This window comes from Podarcis bocagei (genome assembly GCF_964188305.1).
Source record: "Podarcis bocagei genome assembly, chromosome: 16".
Classification (NCBI taxonomy): Eukaryota; Metazoa; Chordata; class Lepidosauria; order Squamata; family Lacertidae; genus Podarcis; species Podarcis bocagei.
In genome coordinates this window covers 23,970,319-23,994,889 of record NC_138142.1, presented here as the reverse complement: position 1 = coordinate 23,994,889, position 24,571 = coordinate 23,970,319, and the positions used below count along the sequence as shown (strand labels likewise).

The 24,571-nt window shown below is 47.2% G+C and overlaps 1 protein-coding gene across 3 annotated transcripts in view; it reads right to left on the bottom strand.

Moving 5' to 3' along the window:
• FBXW8 (F-box and WD repeat domain containing 8) overlaps positions 1-24,571 on the bottom strand; it is a 62,687-nt gene that overhangs the window by 11,403 nt on the left and 26,713 nt on the right. For all 3 annotated transcript variants that reach the window (XM_081175282.1, XM_081175280.1, XM_081175281.1), the window contains 4 exons: positions 20,055-20,212; positions 10,465-10,661; positions 9,168-9,377; positions 1,059-1,186 (listed from right to left, as the gene is read on the bottom strand). In XM_081175282.1, the coding sequence (XP_081031408.1) occupies positions 1,059-1,186; positions 9,168-9,377; positions 10,465-10,661; positions 20,055-20,212 (693 nt within the window). The remainder of the gene's footprint in view (positions 1-1,058; positions 1,187-9,167; positions 9,378-10,464; positions 10,662-20,054; positions 20,213-24,571) is intronic.

Below are 24,571 nucleotides of genomic sequence, written 5' to 3'. Positions count from 1 at the left end.
GAGCTAGGCGGACCAAGGGTCTGACTCAGTGTAAAGCAGCTTCCTGTGTTTTGGTACCGGATGAAAATTACAAGATAGCGCCTCCCTGCCGCAGTCCACATGCAAGAGTCCACCAGACTGGTTGATTCGCGTTACTGTCTGCACTGTGGTTCAGAGCAGCATGATAGGTTTGCGGGCCCAGGACAAACTGCCTTTCCCCTTAGCAACCTGCCCAGTTCATCTGAGGCCCTTCTCTGCATGCCACCTATAAGGGAGGCCTGGAGGTTGAACACGGCCTTTTTGGTAGTAGCCCCAAGTCTATGGAATGCTGTGCCTCAGGAAGCCTACCTGGTACCTACTCTCTTTTTGTCCTAGGCACCAGGCAAATACATTTTTGTTCCCTGGGCATCTGGGTGGTATCCACCGTTGAATGTTTTTATTCTGTTTCTGATATGTATATTTTTATTTACTGGATTCATGCGGGACATGGGTGGCACCGTGGGTTAAACCACAGAGCCTAGGGCTTGCCGATCAGAAGGTCAGCGGTTCGAATCCCCGCAACGGTGTGAGCTCCCGTTACTCGGTCCCAGCTCCTGCCAACCTAGCAGTTCAAAAGCACGTCAAAGTGCAAGTAGATAAATAGGCACCGCTCTGGCGGGAAGGTAAATGGCGTTCCGTGTGCTGCTCTAGTTTGCCAGAAGGGGCTTGGTCATGCTGGCCACATGACCCAGAAGCTGTACACCAGCTCCCTCGGCCAATAAAGCAAGATGAACGCCGCAACTCCAGAGTCGGCCACGACTGGACCTGATGGTCAGGGGTCCCTTTACCTTTACTATTCTCACAAATCCATTCGGGACTTTTTGGTTGTATACAGTGTTAGTCCATCGACATGAATGGGCCTAAGTGAGCCTCGCCCGTTAATTTTCAACGGGTCTTTGAGTAGGACTAGCGTTGGAGGCAACCCTTTTTATGTGTGGGAAGCAAAATAAAAAGTTTGATCAAGCTAACCTGACCAAATGGGCCGCACACAGCTCAACGTGTGCCGTGTGGGGTCCCCTGCCCCACCTCCTTGGGTGTACCTTCTGTCCTTGTTCCCAGCCACCAGCAGGGAGGGAGGGCTGTCCCGGAGATTGACGCAGGAGAAGTCCCCCAAGGAGCTTCCGAGCTGTGCTGTGCACTGTCCCGTTTCCAAGTTGTAGAGAAGGATCTGGGGGGGAAAACACACACCATGGGAATGCAGATTGTCAACCAAGGGTTAGGGGAAAGGGTGGGGATCTTCTGGCCTTGCAGGCCAATCTTGGTCTGCCGGGGGGGGGGGGTCCAAAGTGGCCTGCACATCTATTCCCTCCCCCCACCAAACCTACCTGTCCATTAGGTGACATCACTGGGTGATGTCAACCGAGGGGCGGGAGGGTGGAGTTCAATCCTGCTGGGGCCTGCTTTGCCAGTGCATTCCCTGCAAGGATTGTGCTGACCAAGCAGACCCCTGCAGCAAGCAAGACTGCACCCTCCAGGGCCTTGAGGGGTGGGGGAGATAAGGATCTGGCCCTCTGGCCAGAGAAGGTTCCCCAGTCCTAAGTGAGATGGCTCGGTAGAGCATGAGACTCTTAATCTCAGGGTCATGGGTTTGAGCCCCAGGTTGAGTGAAAGATTCCTGCATTAGACTAGATGGCCATCATGGTCTCTTCCAACTCTACAATTCTATGATTAAGAATGTGTCTCTCTGATTGAGAAAAACCAGGAGTTTGGACTGCTTCCTCTCCCCCAGGAGGTTTCTTTCCTCTTTGTGCCCTTCCAGCAACTATAGACTTGTTATCTCTTAAAATCAACAATACTGGGGGAATATATAACATTGAAAGCTGTCTTATACTGAGGCCACCCTGAGCCAGGGACCTTCTGCATGCAAAGCAGATTCCCTATCACTAAGTTAGAACACTTCCCCAATGAGAAATTAAATTTAACTTATAACAGGGGCTGAATTGCCGGCATATCCATTATTTGGATATGTTGAGGATCTGGTTTTGCAGAATTGATAATGTGTTTGCTAACAGCTGCTCCTACAGCAAAATGCTATAATGTAGTGCCATCCCTGTGTTAGAAGATTGGAATGAGAGACTATGGGAATTGGCTAATTGGCTCATATGATAAAACTAACTAACCTTGCAAGAGTGAGATAAAGGAGTCAACCTAAGACGTGAGAAAATATCAAGCCATATACCTTTTCTTTTCGTGTATAAGACGCCCCCTGTTTTGGGGGACTCCAGATTAAGAAAATGGGGGGAGATTGTATCCGTGTATAGGATGACACCCAATTTTAAACATATTTTTTGAAGAAAAAAACCTAGTCTTATACACGAAAAAATACGGAAACAATTTATAGCTCAAATATTGAGAGGGTTGTATCCAATGCTAATGGTTGCCAGAGTAGACCCACTGAATTAATGAACCTGACTTACTTAGGCTGGTTAATTCCAATGGGTCTTCTCTGAGTAGGCCTTAGTTGGATACAACCCAAGATCTCTCATTTCCATGATTGATTTCACTTGCTTGCTTGGCTTTAATGTATTTTTATGCGTTAAAAATGAATTAAACATACTTATACATGGGTAGGTGTATACCTGTACAAGTAGATACCGATATTTATATATTGCAATCAAATAAAAATGGGGGGGGGGGAGAAGAAGACATTTATATCCCTTTATTATTAACTGTAAAACAGTCCTAAGGGAGGGTCACAGCATGCACATCTAAATATCACCTATGCATGCAAAGACATGTTCTGCCATCTGTCACAAAAGTCAAGGCTGATCTTCAAACGTTACAGAAAAGCATCTTCATATGGCTCCGAAATCAATCAGTGATGGCAGCAGGGGAAGCGTGTTCAATCAAGAGGGTACCACCACCAAGAAGGCCCTGCTCACAGTGCCCGACATCTAAACTCATTAGATGCCCAATGCTAACCTTTTCCTTCCTAGCTGTGACTCCCCCATAAATGGTCTCCCATTAAACCATTTAGACAATTTAAAAAACACCTCCTATTAGCTTCAAGAGAAGCATTAATTATGGCACAGGGGAGAAGTGAGGAGCAGAGTCCGAAGGTCAGACAAAGAGGTCCCTGGAGCCATATCCAACACGTGGACTGGCAGTGCCGCACTCTGGCTAGAGGGAGAAAGTCAGCTGGGGCTAGTTAGGTTTGATCCTGTTCACAAATTTGCTGAGAGTCCCAAGCGCTGGGTGCCAAGGAGGCACCCATCTCAGTCTGAAGTTCTAAGATGGCAGCAGCGGCGACTCCACAAGATTGAAGGCAGGTTCACAGGGAACCTTTCAATTTCAGAACCGAGGGCTCAGCCAGGAACGCACGTACCAAACAAACAAACAAAGGCATCCCAGTTTACCACCAGAAATCAAAAAGCTTCTGGACGTGAAGCGGGGACTGATCTCCCCAAACGCTGAATAATTCAACGCGCCCCAAACGCCTTAAGACGGCCTTCGCCGCGACTTTGAGTTAAAGCCCTGGGAGATTAGCAAAGCGCAGCATCCATTTCGCGGGTGGGTTCTGCTCCGCGTTACAAGTCCCTTAACGACCTTTACCGCCTCGCCCCCCCCCCTCGCTCTTTTAATAAGACTGAGCAAATGGGACTTCATTTTCGCCGGTTGTTACAGGAGAGCAAAATCAATTATTTATGCCCTGGCTTTCCCTTTTGTTCAGGCAACGCATTAGTCTAATGCCACCTCACCACGACGCAAGTTGGGCGAGCTGAGACCTTTGGCCTTTGCTGGACTGTGGGGCGGGTCAGCAAGGGTGGGGGGTGCATGGGGAGAGAGATGCAGGCAAAGGGGGAGAAATGCAATTTAGGGGATAAGGAGATACGGGCTTTAATCCAGAGATGGGGAACCCGTGGCCCTTCAATTGCTGGGGGACTCCGGCTCCTATCAGCCCAAGCCAGCATGGCCAATGGCCAGGGATGATGAGAGATGTAGTTTGGCAACATTTAGAGGACACCAGGTTGGGGAAGGCGGCGTTGGCTCAATAACTAAGGTTGCAGCCATGCAAACAGTTAAAGCAGGCTTCCTCAACCTCGGACCTCCCGATGTTTTTGGCCTACAACTCCTATGATCCCTAGCTAGCAGAACCAGTGGTCAGGGATGATGGGAACTGTAGTCTCAAAACATCTGGAGGGCCGAGGTTGAGGAAGCCTGAGTTAAAGGTACATTTAAAAGACAAGACTTCTTCATGCAGTGCAATGTTAAACTATGGAACTCACTTCCCCAGGAGGCAGTGATGGCCACCAATCTAGGTGGTTTTAAGAGAGGACTGGGCAAATTCATGGAGGGGAAGGCTATTGATGGCTACCAGCCACAATGGCTATGCTCTGTCTCCATGGCTGGAGGCAGAAATGCTTCTGAATACTGGTTGCTGGAAGCCACAGGAGGGGAGATGGCTCATGCACTTGGATCCTGCTTGCAGGTTTCCCACAGGCATCTGGTTGGCTGCTGTGAGACCAGGATTAGACGGGTCACTTGCCTGATCCAGCAGGATTTGTCTTATGTTCTTATTCCATTTTAACAGCCTTGGCTCCCCACAAAGAATCTTTGGAACTTTAGGCTGCCCCTCACAGAGCTCCAATTGCCAGGACCCTTAAACTACAGTTCCCAGGATCCTATTCTGCTGGGGGGGACGGGGACGAGAGCTGTGACTATGAAAGTCATATAAGAGTGCTTTGAATGTGCCGAGTGATTGTGGCTTAAGTGCACATCCAGCATTATTGGGGGCTTATTCCTGCGGCCTTCCTGGTGATATTGGACTCCAACCTGCGTCAGCCCCATGCAGTGTGTGTGGCTAATCATCACATCGGCTGGCTAAACACACACACACACACACACACACACACACACACACACACACACACACAGCTTGGAGATAAGGTGATTTGTTTGATTATAAGATTACAGATGAGCTAATATTCGAAAGACCAAGATCAACGAGAGAGAGAGAAAATTGGGGGTGGGAAACAGTAAACCTACCCAGAAGAAGCTGTTACATGGAGTGGAGGGGGGAGACGAGAGGTGTGTGTGGAATAATAAAAAAAGAGGGCATAAAGCAGTTAATATGTATGAATAATGGATGTTTGATTTAAAAGCAGTTTACTCCAACATGATGTAATTTTTTGACAGCCGGCCAGCCAGACTATCTTGCGGCTCTGTGCCAGGGGGGAGTCAGCGTTCTAGCGCAGGGAATGCTACCTCATCGAGGATCACGCGGGCAGTGCGGCGGGGAGGGACGCACATCAACTTCCATGCCATCCCAAAAGTGACTTTCCGTACACATACACACTCTCTTCTCACTCAGGGGTCGAGCATACCTGCCGACTGCTCAGAGGAGGCCACCTGGGGAAATCAGGCGAAGCGGCAGTCCGCCTTCCCAGCCTACGGCAAGGCTAGATGCTCACGGTGCAATGATAATTCTTCGCAGCACCTCCGTGCAAATTAACAGAGATGCTATTTTCAAAACAAAAACACTCAGGTTTCTGGGGGTTTCCCCCCTTTCCTTTTTAAAGTTTGAAAAAGAGGGGGAGAGAGAGAGAGAGTCAAAGTGGCCGGCACAAAGCTGCCATCGCCAAACCGAGCCAGGAGTGAGCCCGGATGTCGGTGGTGAATTTTGCCAAAGCACCTGCAGCTCCTGCTGCTTCTGCCCTGGACCTCGTTTCCCTGCGTGCTGCCTTGCCAAGCGGAGTGGGCGACCGAGCCAGGCTGGGGTTAAGATGCGGACAGATGTCTGCCGGAGGCAAGGAAGGAGGTTGCGAAACACATTTAACCTATGGACAAAGGCAAAGTGGGGAGAGAGCAGCCGCCCAACGCTGTGGTCATTTCTCTCACTGAGATGCGAGCGGCGAAACAAGGACTACAAGCTCAGGGACTTGCTCTGCTGCATTTAGAGCATAAAACTGGGGTCTGTGGACCCCCAGCAGCCCACGGGATTCATGTAGCATGTCCGTGGATTTGTGGTCGAAGGCACACTAAATATACATATTGGTTTCTGATTGCATTTTCATTACTTCTTTTATTTCTTCCATTGTATTGCACTTTGAATTCCATGGGATTCAGAGGGCTACAGAGTAAACTATAATATCTAAGAAACAAAATAAGTGATTAAAAATGCAAATTAAAATCAGCCAGGATCTAGCAGGCAGAAAAACCATTAAGTGGTCCAGCAAGAGACCCCCAGCAACTTTCAAGTGGTTCTGCAGGGAGGCAGGCAGGGAGATTTAAGGAACCACTGTTCCAGAATATATCCAAAGGACTATAAATTATGTTATGAAAGACCAGTATCTATTTCCCTTAGTAACAATGAGGGCTAGAAACTTTCTCACTTTTTAAAGTGAACTTTATAGCCTTGGGATTCTGCGAGATCTACTGGACAGCTCCATGGTGAATCATAGAAGCACAGTATTGCAGAGTTGGAAGGGACCCCAAGGATCATCTAGTCCAACCCCCCACAATGCAGGAATCTCAGCTAAAGCATCCATAAATATAATGAAACAAATTAATTAAGGAGACTAGTTTTTAGACAATGGGGCTGAAAATCAAGGGCACAACATACACACATTTCTGTGAGGCTGTTTTGGTTCTGCTGTGCTGCAGCGATAGGGGAGCAATACAAGAAAATGCTTCTTCTAAGAATAAACAGCAGCTTTCAATATTTAAATTTTTAGGTTCTCAAAACAGCATCCACCGAAGATTAGCATCCAAGTTATATCAACCAACTGGCAAAAAGACACATCAGCAAACCAGTAAGTCTTTGATCGGTTATCAGAGCAACGTAAAATAAAGGGCTGGTGTGATTTTTATGGCACAAAAAGAAGCACATCGTCTCAACAAGCGAGCTCCTGCTCATCCAGTCCTTCTGCCAACCAAGTGCAGCACCTTGGCCCAGGAAACCAAAAATGAAACATGACTGCCGAGCGGGGGAGACGGCTCCATCCCTCCAAAACAGGCCAAAACGCAGCGATACGTCTCTCGCATCAACCTGGAGATTGATCATCGCCTCCTGACCACCATAATCAACCCATGCAAAGTCCCTTCACGTCTGGGGAATAATTATCATAATAGACATTCGTAATTAAGTTTCCGGCGTGATGTCAGCCGGAGCGGGAACGCCAAGCAAGCCGGTGTCCTTGTCAGAGACATCCTAACCGTCTGGGTTCCTTCGGCCCCGTTCCCCCTCATTAGCATACATGCCCCTCGCGAACCATCTGCCACTGCACACCAATAAGACCTCAGACCTACATTAGGAAACCACTCCGAATCCACAGAGCGCCATTCGGGAGGCTCCCGCGGAGCTCTTTCTTCTGGTTCCATTTGGGGCATGGACAGGGCACTTTTGTTACGATGCCAACACCAGCCTTGTCCCAGCGCTCCTCCTGAATGCTGCACGGGAGCAAAGCTCTGATGTTGCTTCAGCAACAGCCAGCCTTAGATGGAGCCATATGTAGAGAGGAACAGCTTGGCAAACGCCACCTTGGCTGAAAGGCGCAGGGGCTCCATCAGCTCCAGGGGTCTTGTACCCCCAATGGAAACGGGGAAACTCGAGCTTTAATGGGGAGTCCTTTAAGGATGGCAATGTGACATTCTCACCAGCTAAACATTGTGATATACCGATCTATCACAATGTCTGAAGTAAGTATGGAGCTATGTAGAGTCATTGGCTGGCTTCAGTTTTCCCAGCGTCATGATTTTTAGCATAACACACACACACACATCATGATTTGCAATATATTGCCAGGTCAAAAATTATGAAACAAATAGAGCGATATGGACTTCAAACTACTTTTGGATGAATATATATATATATATATATATATATATATATATATATATATATGCTTTCGTAGATTTTCACGGGTACAGGAATGCAGGTTTTGGTGTCTTCGGGTGTCTTCCCGTGTAAGAGTTGGGGTGTCTAGGCTATATATATATATATCGTCCAGCCCTATTCCTCAACCTCATCTCTTGAAGAAAGGCGCTCTTAACTCCCAGGATCAGGAAAACCTTGGCCTTCTAACTAGGTTTGAGGGAACTACTTTGCCGCAGTAAAAAATAAACACCGTTGGAAAGGTAAGCAGAGAGATCAGACACAGTGCACAGAGCCAGAGCCGCTGTTATCATTTCCTCTTGAAATCTTTATGAAACATGCACACTTTGCCACCTGTAATTGTATGAGGCACCTGTGGTGTCGGCAGGAGCATCCTTTGGCTGACCAACACAGACAACATGCATTGCAACATTTGTTTATTTTTTGCAAGCTTCTAAATGTCACACACTTTGGAACACAGTTGCACAATCGGAATGCAATTGGTTCCAAGGAGTTCTTGTCGCTTGCAGAGTCTCACAAGGAAAGCACAGTGTCTCCTATAAAAAAGCAAACAGTTCCCCCTAGAGGCCTACAGCTGTACAAAAAAGCCTGGCTCCCTCTGCGAGGAAATGAGGCACATTTGTCGCTACAAATCAGCCTCGGCCTCTGTGTCAAGGGAATAATGCAGTTGCTGAGGGTGGGGTGGGGCAAATATTGGGCTGCATTTGGGTTATTCCTTATTTTCAGTGGCACAGCACCTGATTTGCAAGAGAGATGGCTCCAGTTTCAATTCCTGTCATCTCCAGGTAGGGCTGGGAAAAATCTTCCTGTCTGAAATCCTGGAGAGCCACTGTCAGTCCGTGTAGGCAGCACTGAACTAGATGGACCAATGGTCTGACTCAGGAGATGGCAGCTTCCCATGTTCCCTTTAAAACTAGGGCGAAACTTTGCTGGGTGAATACGAAGTGAGTCATTTTGGAGCGTTAAACAGCAACAACACCAGGCAGATGGGCAAAACTTGCATCTCATGCCTCTAGGGCAGGTGTAGAGAACTACATCATCCCAGAACACTGGTTGTGCTTGCTGGGGGCTGATGGGAGTTGTAGTTCAGCAAGCATCTGGAGGGCCAATGGTTCCTCACCCCTGCCCTGGAGAGCTCTTGCCAACAGCGATGTTAAGATGGCAGAGTAAATGGTATTCGTTGTTAGTTGTGGCATAAAAGTAATAAGCAAGATTTCCACGCAATACAGGAGAGTCAATCATGAGCGAGCAACCATTGATATGCCTTATACAGGGGGCAACTCAAGACATTTTGCAGAACAAAAGGCTAAAATACCTTGTTGGTCTCGTTGATCAACCAGCCGAAGCCTTTCACTCCAAACGCTGCCTCGCTGGAAGTGACGTCCAGGCATGTGGCAGGCTGACCGTAGACAGAATGAAGGACCTTAGCTGAGTCCCCAACCTTCAGCAGATAGACGACATCTTCCGCAGTGGCTACAGCCACAGGGAGGCCCATAACGCGGGGGACCAGGCAGAGTGAGCCTACCTGCAAGGGGTCAGGGGGTTACAGTGACTGCAAGAACCTCAGCTTTGGGGCTCATCTTCTCTCCATCAGCTTTTCTTCCTCTCTGCTGACCCCCCACCCCAACCCCAACAAAAAATTCAACAGGTGTTTTGCCTTTTTATTTGTCTACTGGCTTCTTCCACTGTTACGAGCCATAACTCCATGGTGGAGCACCTTCTGAATTATGGTATAAAAGAACTCTTCCTTGGGCCCTTGTTTTTTTGCTGGGCATGAGCATAGATGGCAATTACCTTCCATCCCAGAGCTCCATATAACAACCACCCAAAGCAATGGACCTGATGTGATGTAATAATAATAATAATAATAATAATAATAATAATAATAATAATGGTATTATTTATGCCCAGCCCATCCGGCTGGTTTGCCCCGTCTCCGCATTTTCTCTCCACTGCAGTGTTTAGAGATGTAAAACCAAACCCTCCTTTGTCAAGACACCAGGTCCCCACACCCGTCAGGATGGGGAAGCTCTGTGCCCCTCCACACAGTGGTACCTTGGAAGCCGAACGGAATCCGTTCCAGAAGTTTGTTCGGCTTCCAAAACATTCGGAAACCAAGGCGCAGCTTCCGATTGGCTGAAGGAAGCTCCTGCAGCCGATCGGAAGCCACAGAAGCTGTGCCAGACGTTTGGGTTCCAAAAGAACATTCGCAAACCAGAACACTCACTTCTGGGTTTGCAGCCTTCGGGAGCCAAAACGTTCCATCTCGCAAGGCGTTCAGCTTCCAAGGTATGAATGTATATATAATTTTGGATTCCTAGAGCATGTCAACCCCCAGCCAGCATGGCCAATGGCCATGTCTGATGGAAGCTGTAGCCCAATGACATCAGGAAGGCCAAAGGGTACCCCAAACCTGTATTAGGGAGAGAAGAGCACCAGATCTGTAGCTGCCATTTAGCGCAAGGTCGAGCTTAACCTGAATGATCTGGTGAATTGGGCTCTTTGGTTGCGGGATAGGGAACCAGTGGCCTTCCAGATTCTTGGACTCCCAACTCCCATCAGCCCCAGCAAGCATGGCCAATTGTCAGGGACGACGGGCGCTGTAGTCTCACCAGTTTCTGGATTTCAAACTCTGCAGCCGTCTCCCAGTAGCCCTTGTCATTGGCGCTCTCCACTTTGACCTGGAAGGCGGATGCGGTTGCTATCATCGCCCCTTCAGCCGAAAGGGCCAAGCTTTGTATCTTCTGATTGTGCTGGGAGCAATGGATCGGGTCACGGCCGACTAGCAGGCTCCACACCTTAATCGTCCCTGTGCACCAGAAAAACAAAAATAAAAATGGAGAATCAGTAGCTGTGGTGGAATATTTTTATTCATGCTGCCAACCACAAAACCATCTGGAGGGTTCATCAAACCAAGATCCATTCCATGGAGTAATCGCTAACATTTGACGAGATCTCAGGGGGCACCTGAATCTCAGCAAGGGCAGCCAAAAGAATCTGGCTTGCCAAATGAAACTGATTGACGGTCAGTTGAATACAAATGAAAGTAGGTTTTTTATTGATTTTCACAAGAAAGCAGAGATATAGAGACAGGTAAGCTCCTCACTAGCACCACCCACAAGTGAAGAAGTAGCTGAGAAGCTTTTGAGGACATCCACGCAGAATAAATTGGCATAGGACTGAAGCCACTTAAGAGCTGTATATACTCCTTAAGAGCTGTATACACTCCTTAATGTATTCCATGAGACATAAACACTTTCTTCACGTAAGAAAAACATAGCTGAGTGACATAGCCAGTTCCCTACACAGCAACTCGCCCTGGCATGCAGCCATCCAGAAACAGACGAAGGCCATGTTTGTACATCATGAGGAGTCAAACCATGGCTTATTGCAAATGCCAGCAAAACTGAAGCCTAAATAGGGCTGCTGAGAAAGATGAAGGAAGTATTAGCCTGCTCAGCCCCACAATCCTTTAAAAAACTAAGGGTGGACCCCTTCCTATCACTCAAAGCCCAAAGACAATGGAGCATGGTCAGTAGCCATGGACATGCCCTGAATGAAATGCGGGGGGAAACCGCCAATAGAGAATTGTGGTGAAGTGGAGCTGCCTTCTCTTAGCGAATGGCTGTCAGGAACCCTGAGCAGCCAAAGTAAATGGGCAAAAAATAATAATGGTTATAATATACCGATGGAACAATAGGAACACATGTGGACTAAAGGGTTAAACGATACATTGTGCTATGACTTAAAGGAGACTTTTTATAATATGATGTATCGTTGGTATCTAACTCCTGAGAAATTAGCTAGAATGCATAAGAGTGTTCCAAATGTTTGTGGGAAATGTCAGGAACAAAAAGGGACATTTTATCACACTTGGTGGTAGTGTAAAAAAAGCTAAGAAATAGTGGATACAAATGCATACATTGGTACAGAAGATTTTGAAGGTTAATGTCCAACTGAAACCAGAGCTGCTTCTGCTAGGGCTTATGGATATACAATTAGAAAAATAATACGGAAAACTATTGCAATACATGATTATAGTGGCAAGACTGTTACATGCACAAGGATGGAAGGACTCATTATTACCTACTATGGAAGGTTATTGAAATTAATGGATTTGGCTGAGATGGGAAAGTTGATGTGCTTAATTAGAGAAAAATCACTGTTGACATTTATTAATGATTGGAAACCCCTTATGGACTTTCTGCGCAATAAGGAAAATGAACTTGTGGTATCAGGGTATGAAGACTGGGGGGAAAAAGGATAAGGTTGGGTAATAGGAAGTAGAAGAGTTTAATGTAATTAAGAGGCAAAAATGTTATATATATATATTTAAAGCTAATAGATGGAGAGTCTGAAGTTTTTCTTCTTTTCTTTTTCTAGTTCTCTGTTTTCTTTTCAATTTTTATGTTAAACACAAGAGCTTGGTATTTGTGTATCTTTGTAGAGTACAACAGACCTCTGGAACGAATTAAATTCTTAACCCGAGGTACCACTGTATTTTTTATTTGTGCTATCAAGCTTTAAATAAAAAATAATAAAGAAAAAAGAAGACGTCATGTTGAAGGCTCCACATGTGCAGCTTAATCCTGACCCTTTTTCCACAGGGAGCTCTCCAAGGTGGCTACCCAACTTCCACTTTGCATAGGAATAAATAAAGCTGCCTTAATCCATGTCAGACCAAGGGACCGTTTAGCTCAGTAATGTCTACATTGACTGCCAGCGGCTCTCCGGGATTTCAAACAAATAGTCTCTTCCAGCCCTACCTGGACAAGCCAGGGATTCAACCTGGGACCTTCTGCATGCAGATGATCCAAGATGGACCTTCCCCTGGGCTTGCATAGGAAGGTAAGAAGCTGTCATATAGTGGCTCAGACCTGTTGAGCCACCTATCAGTGATGTCTACACTGACTGTTGGTGGCTTTCCAGGATTTCAGACAGGGTTCTCTCCTAGTCCTACCTGGAGAGTCTAGGGATTGAACCTGGACCCTTCTGCATGCAAAGCAGATGCTCCTCCAATGATCTATGGCTGTTCACTATGACAAGTTGGACCATTGCTCCATCTAGCTCAGTACTGTCAGAGGCTCTCCAGGGTTTTGGGTAGGGAGTATCTCTCAGCCCTACCTGGAGATGTCAAGGATTGAACCTGGGACCATCTGCATGGAAAGCTGATGCTCTACCACTGAGCTATGCCCTTTCCCCTCTGTTTGCAACTCTGGGCCAATCACAGCAAGAAACTCTCGCTCTTCATGTTTCTCCAGCTCAGCTTTTCAGAAGTTCAAGGGGAATCGGAGCTGGTAACATTTCCTTTCCCTATCTGAATTTAACAAATGGGGAGAATGCTGGCTTCCAGAAGGCTGCAGAAAGACTCAGAAGGCAGCTGCAGATGGATTGCAGACTTCTCCCCCACATCCCAAAGGAAGCAAAGCAAGAGTGTGTTAATGAAACGGCATCCAAACAAAATTTTAAACATATTTATGTGCACTTCTGCAAAGATTATTTTGGTGCCTTAGAAGCACTCCCCCACTGAGAAATAATGCCCGTAATCTCGGGAGCTATCTAATGGCACTCTTTCTGAAAGATTTATACTCCTTGTCCTGGGAGCAAAAAGCCATCACAGAAGCCATTTTGGGGTTGTTGTTGTCTTTATGTTATTATTAGGGATGCATACTTGAATTAATCTATTTGCCTAAACAATTAGCCACCTTGTTCTGCGCGCAACAGAGCCAAAACTGCAATTAGGCTTCCATCAAAGAGCCAAAAAAAGAGAAGGAGTCCCAACTAAAACTGCCCCAGTGGAGCCGTAAGGCACTCCGAGTCGGATTTTTCCAAATTTACTTTGAGACATAATGGCTATTATGTTGATTGTTTGAAAGGTAAATAACAGCTAAGCTGGTTTTTCAAAAGGGGGCGGGTAAAGGAAGGAAGAAAAGCATGGAACACCAGCTTGCCCCCCCCCGGCTCCATAAAAACAAGTTAACACTTTTTTTTAAAAGCGTTAAACAAAAAATGAGCACTGCGAGCATCATGATCAAGACTACAGCCCTGCAGAGAGCAAGCCACCAAAGTCCAAACCACCATTGCAATGGTGGTGGTGGTTATGGAGGTTATTTTAGACAACAGTCATTGGGTTGCTTCTGACATTTTTAGGCTGCTTTAAAAGAAGGTGGGGAAGCTCTGGTCCAGGGGTCGGATGAGGCCATCTCTATCTGGCTTGAGAAGCTTCCTCCAGGGCCCTGCTTACATTTCACTATCCTTGAGAGCTGCTGCCTGCCTGGGAAACCCCTCTCTGAAGCCATGGAGAACCGCTGCTAGTCAGTGCAGGCAATACAGTGGTGTACCTCGGGTTACATACGCTTCAGGTTACAGACTCCGCTAACCCAGAAATAGTACCTCGGGTTAAGAACTTTGCTTCAGGATCAGAACAGAAATCGCGCAGCAGCGGCGCGGCGGCAGCAGGAGGCCCCATTAGCTAAAGTGGTGCTTCAGGTTAAGAACAGTTTCAGGTTAAGAACGGACCTCTGGAACGAATTAAGTACTTAACCCGAGGTACCACTGTACTGAGCTAGATGGAGCGATGGTCTGATCCTGCATAAGGCAGTTCCACGTGCACATGGACAAAGCAAGATACCCTTTGCAAGAATCCGAGAGGAGCCCTGCCTTTGTTTGCATGAGCGCCACCACAAAAAGGGGGTCGTTTCTACCCACCTTCCTGTGGCAACACAAAAACTTTTCATGGTGTGAATCAGACATGAGCAGGGCAGGGGGGTGAAAGCAAACAGTGTCTGAGTGTTCCCCCCCTCCCCTCCCCAAACCTCAAGGCTGTGGCTCTGTGCCAGACCCAGGCAAGCATGGAGCAGATGGAGCCCTGGCAAGCCCCCCCCCCACCTTCCAGCCCCTGCATTAGAAGCATCTGCTTCATTACCCAGAAAACCTTCCCCTGCTTTATCTAATGCTCCAGGAAAAGCATTTTGATTTGATTCATTTTGGGTAAAGGCGACGTGGAAGGCAATTAGAGGAGTAAAACAAAAACAAAAACAACAAAAAACCCAAAGTGGAAGGCAGCCAGTGCTGACAATGGGAAACAAGGCGAAAGAAAATAAGGAGTCTGATCACTTGGAAATTGAACGCCACGACTGTGGATTCGGATGCCAAGCCACCTTGGGCTTCTGAGGGTAGGTGAGCACAAGGGATGAGCCGGCAAAGCTGGGAAGAGATTCCACCACTTCTTCGGTGTGTGGCTGGTGCCTGTTTGGGCTGGGAGGGAGGGAGGCAGGGAGCCCAAACAGGAAGTGAAGCTGGAGCTAGTGGTAAGTGGAGTCAAAGCCAGTGGCAGATGGAGTCAAAGCCAGTAGCAGGTGGAGTCAAAGCCAGTAGAAGGTGGAGTCAAAGCCAGTAGAAGGCAGAGCCAACTCATTCTACTTTGTCCTCATCTTATTTCCTGCTGAGTTCTACAAGGTCAACAATAAGGTACAGGGGTACCTCGCAAGACGAATGCCTCGCAAGACGGAAAACTTGCAAAACGAAAGGGTTTTTGGTTTTTTGAGTTGCTTCGCAAGACGATTTTCCCTATGGGCTTGCTTCGCAAGACGGAAACGTCTTGCAAGTTTGTTTCCTTTTTCTTAAAACTGTTAATACAGTTGCAACTTGACTTCGAGGAGCAACTCATAGCACGTGGTGTGGTAGCCTTTTTTGAGGTTTTTGAAGACTTTGGTGATTTTTGAAGCTTTTCCAAAACTTTTCCGACACCGTGCTTCGCAAGACGAAAGAAACCGCAAGACAAAAAAACTCGCAGAACGAATTAATTTTGTCTTGCGAGGCACCACTGTAAAGGAGAATGAGGGGGAAGCTGAAAGGCAACCCATTGGACTGGTCTTAAGTAGGAAAGCAGACAGGTATAGGCTGGCTGAGGGCAGGGCAGGGCAGGGCCCCATTCACCCTAATGGTTGAGTCTCTACCTATGGCAGAGGCTAGGAAGCTTTGAGGATGATGACATGGATTTGAAAAGCGTAGCCCCCTTGCAGTTTCCCGGCCGGGTGAGAAAAAGGCTTACGAGTGCCAGAACTGAAGGAACATTTGAAGCTGCCTAAATCCCAGAGTCCAAAGTCTCAGAGGCAGCGACTCTGAGGAAGAATAAAATGCAACTGAAGGCAGGTTCTATCACCATCCAATAGGATTGCAACTGAACCACAGTTGAAGCTGATATGTAAGCCCTAGGCACCATGTTATTCTATTTATAAGAATATTTATAAACTGGCAGCTGAACCAAAGCTGAATTAAATTACCGTATTTTTTTCGTGTATAACACGAACCCTATTTATTGGGACTCCAAATAAAGAAATCCCCCATATGCACAATCTATGTATAAGACAACCCCTAATTTTAAAACTGAAAAAATTGGGGGGTGCATATAGTCTTATACATGTAAAAATATGGTAATTCTCTAGAAAGTGGATGGCCAATTGTCATGTATCCATTCGCTTTGATTACTGCATTGCAGGGAATTGGACTAGAGGGAACCTTTGGGTCTCATCCATCTCTACGACTCTGTAATTCTATGATGCCAGTTGTGCTTTCAATGGCAGTGATGGATCTGAGCTGAGCGTCTATTCCTCCAGGGGAAGTGTAACCCCATCCAGAAAGGGCAGCTCCTCACCTCTTAAAGATCTTAGCAAGATCTTCTGAGAGTTGGACTTGACTGCCTCCTCATCTTGTTCCTCAGGATGAAAACAGCTGACCTGCCAATGCTTCTTCCTCTTGGCTCCCCTGCTGGCGCTGCCCCTCATTTCTGTATGACTTCGAAAGAAACGCAACTGCTGCTCCTACTACTGAGTTTTGCCTTCCAAAAAGAGAGGGAAACCTTCACCAGAGCAATTCTGATTCCTTGAAACGCTTAGCTCCATCACCATGTTGACCATTTTTCTCCAGGATTAGCTTGCAGAGCAAGGATAAGCAAACGAGAAGGTCCCAATTGAGCTAACAGCTTATTGCAGGGGTAGCCAAGTTGGTGCCCTCAAGATGTTGATGGACTACAACTCCCATCAGCCCCAAGCCTGCACTGTCAACAGTCGAGGGGGTAATGGGGGTCCATTTCGGCAACTGAAGGGTGCATTGTGTTTGGCTACCCGTATTGTAGAGGGTGAGAGCAGAAGGACGAGGTGACCCACAGAACTTGCTGCATCGACTGGCAGGCTGTGAGAATGACAAGGCCTCCTCTGAAGGGGCAGGAGCCGCCTTGACGGCTCCTCACGAAGATCGGCTGCCAAGGGCATCGCAGCTTGAGCTCTGCTGAGCAGGGAGAAAACGGTGTCGTGTCAAACGTGTTTGCAGAGTGGCTTCAACAGAGGAGGCCGACGGCGCTGCCTCCTATTGCTACCAGATGGCTTCTCGTGCTGGTCGCATGCACACACACGTACGCAAAAGAAAAGGAAGCAGGGGTTGAGGAAAAGCACGAAATAAAGGCCTTGAGGTAGCTCGGAAAACAGAGCAAATTATTTTGGTCTCTTCTCCCCTGCCGCTCCAGATGCGAAAGAAAAGTCTCAGCAAACTTACCCTTTTAAAAAGGAAGAATGGGGTGGGAAGGAAAACAGGGGAAGGGCTGCAGCTTCAAGTGGGTAGAGCATTTGCTTTGCTGGCAGAAGGTCCCAGTTCAATCCCCATCGTCTTCAGGTAAAGATGGGAGAGACCCTGGTCTGAAATCATGGAAAGCTGCTGCCAGTCAAGGTAGGCAGTATGGAGCTAGATGGACCTATAAACTGACTTGGGATAAAGCAGCTCCCTCTATTCCTATATGCCATTGGGAAAGGACTTCCAGGTGTTTTTGGACTATACCTCCCATCATCTCTGACCATTGGCTGTGCTGACAAGGGACCATAGGTTTTGTAGTCCAAGGCGTTATGAGGAGAGAGGCTGCGGAAAGCTGACTTAGGCCCTCTTCATACATTATGAGCTTAGGTTTCTTAAACAATTAGAGTTTTTTTATTGGTCAAATGTTATCTATTTAATGGCCACAGTTCAGTAACACAATGCCTGGCAGGCTTAAACAGTAGTATGAAATAACTACGGAACTTACAATGGTGGTGGTGGGGGGGGAGAGATCCAACACTTTATTTTGACTTACCTACTGTATATAAAAATATATTACCGTATTTTTCAAAGTATAAGAAAATTTTGGGGTCGTCTTATACATGGGCTGCTTGCCCATTCAGAAACACAGTGACAGTGCCATCAGCCAGAGCGGAGGATCATCGGAAAACAGCTCAACAACCGCCCAGGGAACTTACAAAAGATGCTCAACAATCTTTTTGCAAAGTTCAACAACTTTCTTAATTTTTAAACTTCTTAATTTGGGGCTTCCAGAAATAGGGTGTTGTTTTATACATGTGGTCGTGTTATACACAGAAAAATATGGTATATCCTGCCATTTGAATGGCACTGCACCATGGATGGCAGGTTGTAACTGTTTGAAATTAGTGTAAAAATGAAAATAAAGATAAAATCTTTTAAACAAATAAAACACATTATAATCCATTTGAAAAGCAACCACCTCAGAGGAAGCAAGTAAAAATGGCCTTAGCAGGCAAGAGCTTGGTGGAACAAAAATGTTTTTACCCATCAGCAAAAGGCAGCCAGAGAGGGGTCCATCTGTGCTTTATGGTGAAAGCTATTCCACTGTATTGGTGCAGCCACTGAAAAGGCCCCACCGCTAATCATCCTCAACAGTCCTTGGAGAAGGGCATCTCCTTCTGATCTTTGGAAGGAGGGAGGATGTGGTCCCTTGGGTGTCCTGGGCACAAGCCATTGAGGGTTTTACAAGGTTATCACTATCATCACTCTGAATTGTGTCTGGGAGCAAACTAGTAGGAATGTGTTACTATTAGCATATAAAGCATACCCTCCAACATTTCTCAGATGAATATGCTCATTCTGTTCTGTTCTGTTCTATATACCCCACCCATCTGACTGGGTTGCCCCAGCCACTCTAGGTGGATTCCAACATGTATAAAAACATAATAAAGCATTAAGCATTTTTTAAAGAAAACATCCCTATATAGGGCTGCCTTCAGATGTCTTCTAAAGGTTGTATAGTTACTTATCTCCTTGGCTTGGAGGCTGCATAGCTCTATACCCTCCAACATTTCTCCAATGAAAACAGGGACATCCTAAGGAAAAGTGGGACATTCCAGGATCAAATCAGAAACCAGGATGGCTTCTGTCCATCCGGGACTGTCCCTGGAAAATAGGGGCACTTGGAGGGTCTGTATAAAGCCCTTAACAACTTGGGACCAGTTTACGTTACCCCCAACTCTTGGTTTCTATCTCTCTCGCTGTAAAGCGCAAATCAGAACGACCTGACCAGGAGGTGCTAGGAGGACAAAAATGATAAACAGTCGTAATATCCTTTGCATGTTAAACATGATCAACGCAACAAGTTTGGACAGGCCTTTTTGAGTGCAGCTGCACAGGTGGCCATGCTACTTCCGGCAACAACCACGCTTGCTCATTTGGAAAACATGCCTAACAGAGGGCCTCTAGATCCCACAGAAAGAGACTCCCCCCCCCCCACTCTTGTCTCCCTCTGCAAGTGTGCATCCAACACACATTTTTGGCCACGGACACATGCATTTCTTTTGCAGGCCAGACACCTTGTCTTGCTGTCCAAGAAGGAAAGGCAGATCAAAGCTGATCCACAGACTTTATTTTGCTATATATTCTCTGTGTGCTCAGCACACCAGAGATGGGGCAGGGGACAGGGAGAGGAAGGGAAACGAGACAGAAGGCCCGGGATTTGCATTCATCAAACAATATCTGGTTCGCTCTTTTGTCTCGTGAGCTGATCTCCCTGCGTCTCAAGAAAAGGGGGGGGGGGAGAGAGAGCCAAAACAAGTTGTTTGCTCAAGACGAGTTTGGCTGGGCTGCAGCCTGGCACGGTTACCCCGAGTGGCAGCTCCAGGAGGAATTAAAAGCAGCCGTTTTAATGGGCAGCGCGATCCAAGGCCTCCTAATGCACCGAGGGTTACCAGCCAACTTTTCCCCACATAAAAGCAAGTGTGAGCACACACATACACACACGTTGTGTGCAGAAAGGATTAGAGTCGCTGTTGCAGAGACACACGCGAGCACACAAAAGCTGGGCGCAGCTGCTGGGAGGGGGGGGACGCTTTTAGAAAACAATATTAGGAAAGAGTCGCCGTTAACTTACCGTCCTCGTAAGCTGCCGCTGCCAGGGAGCTGTTTATCCTCACAAAGGAGGCGTGCGGCCGGGGGCCGGGTTCGGCCAAGCCGCGCTCAGGGTCCAGGGCAGGAGCGGTGTAGTCCCAGGTGCGAGTGTCCCACAGCTTCACATCCCCTGACGTGTAGCTGGAAGGGAAAGCGGGAAACGGGTTCAAAAAAAAAAAGGGAAGCATCGGAGTCAGTGGGAGCCAACGGAGAAGGAACTCGGTGGTCGTGGGCAAAAGCAAGGTGTTTCTCTTCCCATCCACCATTTCCTCCTCTCGGCCTCCCACTTTGACAGGAACAAGACCCTTTTGCAAATGAGGCTGGACTGCTCTTGGTTTTCCTTTTCTTTTTTTAAACTCATGCTACCAGCTGCGTTCACAAGTGAACAAAAGGGCAACGCCGGGTGTAGGGGAACTTTGCCTTCCAGGTGTTGCTGAAGAGAAACTCCAGTCGGCCCCTGCAAGTGTGGCCCATAGCTGGGGGAGATGGGAGTTCAGCAGGATCTCTCCGGACTTGTGATACACACACAAAAATAAGGGTACAAAAATGGTAGCCGTGCTGTCCTCTTAGAAAACCTCCAAACTCCATATTGTTTATTTATTCAGGAAATTTATATATCGCTTGCTCAGGGGGTGGGGTGGGGATTATCCAAGTGGTGCAGAAATTCGATTACAGTATACGCAACACGTGACAAAAGGTAACCCAAAGAGAAATATACATAAAAACATCAATTAAAAAAACAAGATAAAATCAATAAAAAGTTGGAGCAAATGCACCTAAATCAGCTGTCTAGACAAGTTTCCTGAAACGAAAACATTTTCAGCAGGCCTCTTAACAGAGTAGAGTTGTGACAACTATTACTAGAGGAATGTGCCTTTCTTAGGCCAACCAAGAGAGTCACAAAACAGGGTGCAAGCTTTTGAATTACGCAGGACTCTTTTGTTAGACTAGATGAGGGGAAAAAGCCTGTTGCTCAAGCCTTCCTTGCCTGCGTGTTTTAACAGTCTTAAGGCAGAACGTGATAAGACAGTAGCAGACTTTCAGGACCTCTGCAGGTGTCAAGTTGCCCCCAGGACTCCTGGGGAGGCTGGTCCCCCGCCTCTGCAAATACAGCAACCAGCTGTCGCTCAGTTCTATCCTTAGGCAAAACGCAGAGATCCCTATTTGGCTTTCCTTTCTTAACGTAGGGGAATGTTGCTATTGTACTCAGGTCCTCCTTGCGGGCTTTCCATAAGTATCTGGCTGGCCTTGTGAGAACAGGATGCTGGACTCGGTGGACCTAGAAAATCCTCAGAACTCTTGATGCAGCATTGTACCTAACAGATGTTGCATCTACCTCAAGCATCACTAGGGTGATTAAGATAAAGCTCAGCCATTTTGCTGATGCAAGTTCTGCCATGCTGGGAGGTAGCAATGCCACGGGACGGCGGCGGGGGGATGGGACGCATCAATAAGCTTGCACTTGGGTCCTGCTTGTGGGTTTCCCATTGGGGCATCTGCTTGGCCACTGTGAGAACAAGAGGCTGGACTAGATGGGCCACTGGCCTGACGCAGAAGGGGTCTCTTTTTCCATCCTTATGTACAGGAAGCAAAACAGACCCCTAGCTCTCTATGACTTGGAAGCAGCTCCCTCTGCTTGGATGCAATGAAAGAAAATCAGGGGGAAACTCAAAAGGAGAGTGTCACAGAAGAGCTTCTATTGCACGCAGTTGGAACGGATGACCAACGTAAGCAAGCATGGTGGTGACTCTTAAATAGGGGTTGGGGGATAGTTTTGGTCCGGTGGGCCAGATCTTTATCTCCCCACCCTATGGTCCAACTCTGACAGGTGGGTGAGGCCTATGGCATCAGGTATAATGGAGTTGTTGTTGTTTGTGGGGAGAGGAGGAATGCTCCTCTCAGGCCAAATGGGGAATTCTAGCAGGCTGAATACTACTTGAGAGCCAGATGTTCCCCAAGTCTCAAAGGTTTTCCCTCCGGGACTGCGGACAAACAGTCTCTTCCAGGCCTACCCGAAGGAGCATAAAACCTGACAAGAAGTGCTGAGGCCATTCTGTTGTGTCTATGCTGCTTCCTTCCTCAGGACCAGTTAGGACAAGGACAAGAGTAGAGCTTCCCAGGCCTTTCTGAGATGCCAAATCCAGCCTCTCACTGATTCCAAGGTTCACTTGGGAGTTCTCCGCATCTCAATTTTGTTTTCCAACAAAGGATGCCGCAGCATCAAGCTATTCAAGACACAAGGGTTGTGTGGTCAGGCCTCCTGAAGTTTAAGCTTTTACTTAAAGGAAGCTGTTTCTTGGAGGAGGGATCTCAGATTTTGACAGGACAGATAGCGTTGGGGAAGTGGGGAGGAGAAGCTCATCAAAATCCCCACCAACTACGTGGCAGCTTTTGAACTGAAGAAGAAATGCCAGGAAGTGCCATCAGCGGTCTCTCGTGAAGGTGTATGCTTGGCCCATATTTAGCGACGTGCTATAACTCAGGGGTCGCCAACTGTTTTGAGGCCAGTGGGCACATTTGGAATTTGGATAAAGGGCTGTAGGAGCCAGTCACAAAATGGCTGCCATGCGTGGGGGGGCGGGGCGCCGTCACACATCACAAAATGGCTGCCGTGACATATTGGCTTGTGAGGCAGAGCCAGTGAAAGCAGGAACTGAGCAGCAACAGCAGAGAGCCGCTCATGCATTGTGGATGTTTGAGGGGATGTTTACGGAGACCTTTTGCAGGAGCCACAGGGGGTGCTGGTGAGCATGCTAGCGCCCGCAGGCACCACGTTGAAGACCCCTGGCTCGGCTTCTTATGCATCCAGTTTCTCGAGCCTGCTGGCAGAGACCGAGGCGCGAATGAGAACCAAACAAAGGAGGTGCTTCAGCCAGGCTGACTCTGCAAGAGGCAGAACGGAGCTGGGTGTTATCCCAACGAAGTGGCAACTTCCCGGAGAAAAAATAAATAAATAAATAAATAAAAATAAAAATTGGAAAGCTGCGGAAAGCTCGAGTCGCCAAGCCAAAATCAATCTCTCTCCAGAGCCCCAGATGTCCTTATCATTGCCTAATGGCAATTATACTCAGCCAATTAAGACTCGGCTATCACTGTTGCATTGTTAGTAAGCCTTTGGCCCCTAGTGTTGATGGCTGTCTAATTAGTGTTTGTGCAAAGTACAACTGCAAGATACGCCACGCAAAGCTGACAAACACACCCCAAAATAAGCCGTCAATAAGAGGATCGTCCGTAGCACCACTGCTGGCAAACAGATATCTTTTGAAGAAGAAGAAATATCTTACTGATGAAAGAGCGGGAGACATTCTAAACTAGTCAAAACTGAGAAGTCTAGCTGGTTCCTGGTTGATTGGAAAGAAAGAGACAGGAGGCTGGTCACTGCACACCTAGAAAACCTAATATCCAACAGCTCATAAACTCAAAATTTCTGCCGTTGGGCTTCATAGGTGAGCACATTCTGGAGGGAGGCTGAAAAAATGAATAAGGCCTTCCCACCCTCCATGGGTACGAGGCCCTTGGAAAGTTAACAATGAGGGAATGTGGCTCTCAAGTTGAAAACTGTCCCCAACCCTTGATTTAAGGCATCTCAGCACTCTTTGTTGCTCTTCCAAGAGGGATTCTTCCATCTGCTTAAATTTTAGAACTGATTTATTATAATTATGATGTGTTTTTTGTTATCTCTGCATAGTCACACGCATGCATGGGTTCTGCAGCTGTGCAGACACTGGAAGCTGCTGGGCAGGGAGTTCAATCCTGACAGATAAAAGAAAGTACTTCTTCATGCAGCACAGAGTTAAACTATGGAACTCACCCCCACAGGAGGCAGGGACAGCCACCAACTTAGACGGCTTTAAAAGAGGATTGGACAAATTCACAGAGGAGAGGGCTATGGTTGGCTACTAGCCACAGCGGCTATTCTCTGCCTCTGCAGTCAGGGACAGTAGTGCTTCTGAATACAGTGGCACCTTGGTTCTCAAACTTAATCCGTTCCGGAAGTCCGTTCCAAAACCAAAGCGTTCCAAAACCAAGACACGCTTTCCCATAGAAAGTAATGCAAAATGGATTAATCCGTTCCAGACTTTTAAAAACAACCCCTAAAACAGCAATTTAACATGAATTTTACTATCCAACGAGACCAGTGATCCATAAAATGAAAGCAATAAACAATGTACTGCAGTCGCACAATCAATCAATAAGTAGCTGAACTGGGTTCCACATAGCCACCAAAACAAAACAAAAAGAGCCGCAAAAACACAAAATAAATGGCAAAAACAGACAGACCTCAGCATAACACTGAAAACGGAGGCGTAACACTCAAAACGGAGCATGTTCGGCTTTCAAAAAAAGTTTGTACACCGGAACACTTACTTCCTGGTTTGCTGTGTTTGGGTTCCAGGTTGTTTGAGTACCAAGACATTTGAGAACCAAGGTACCACTGTACCATTTTCTGGAAACCGTGGGAGGGGAGAAGGCTCTTGTGATCATGCCCTGCTTGCAGGT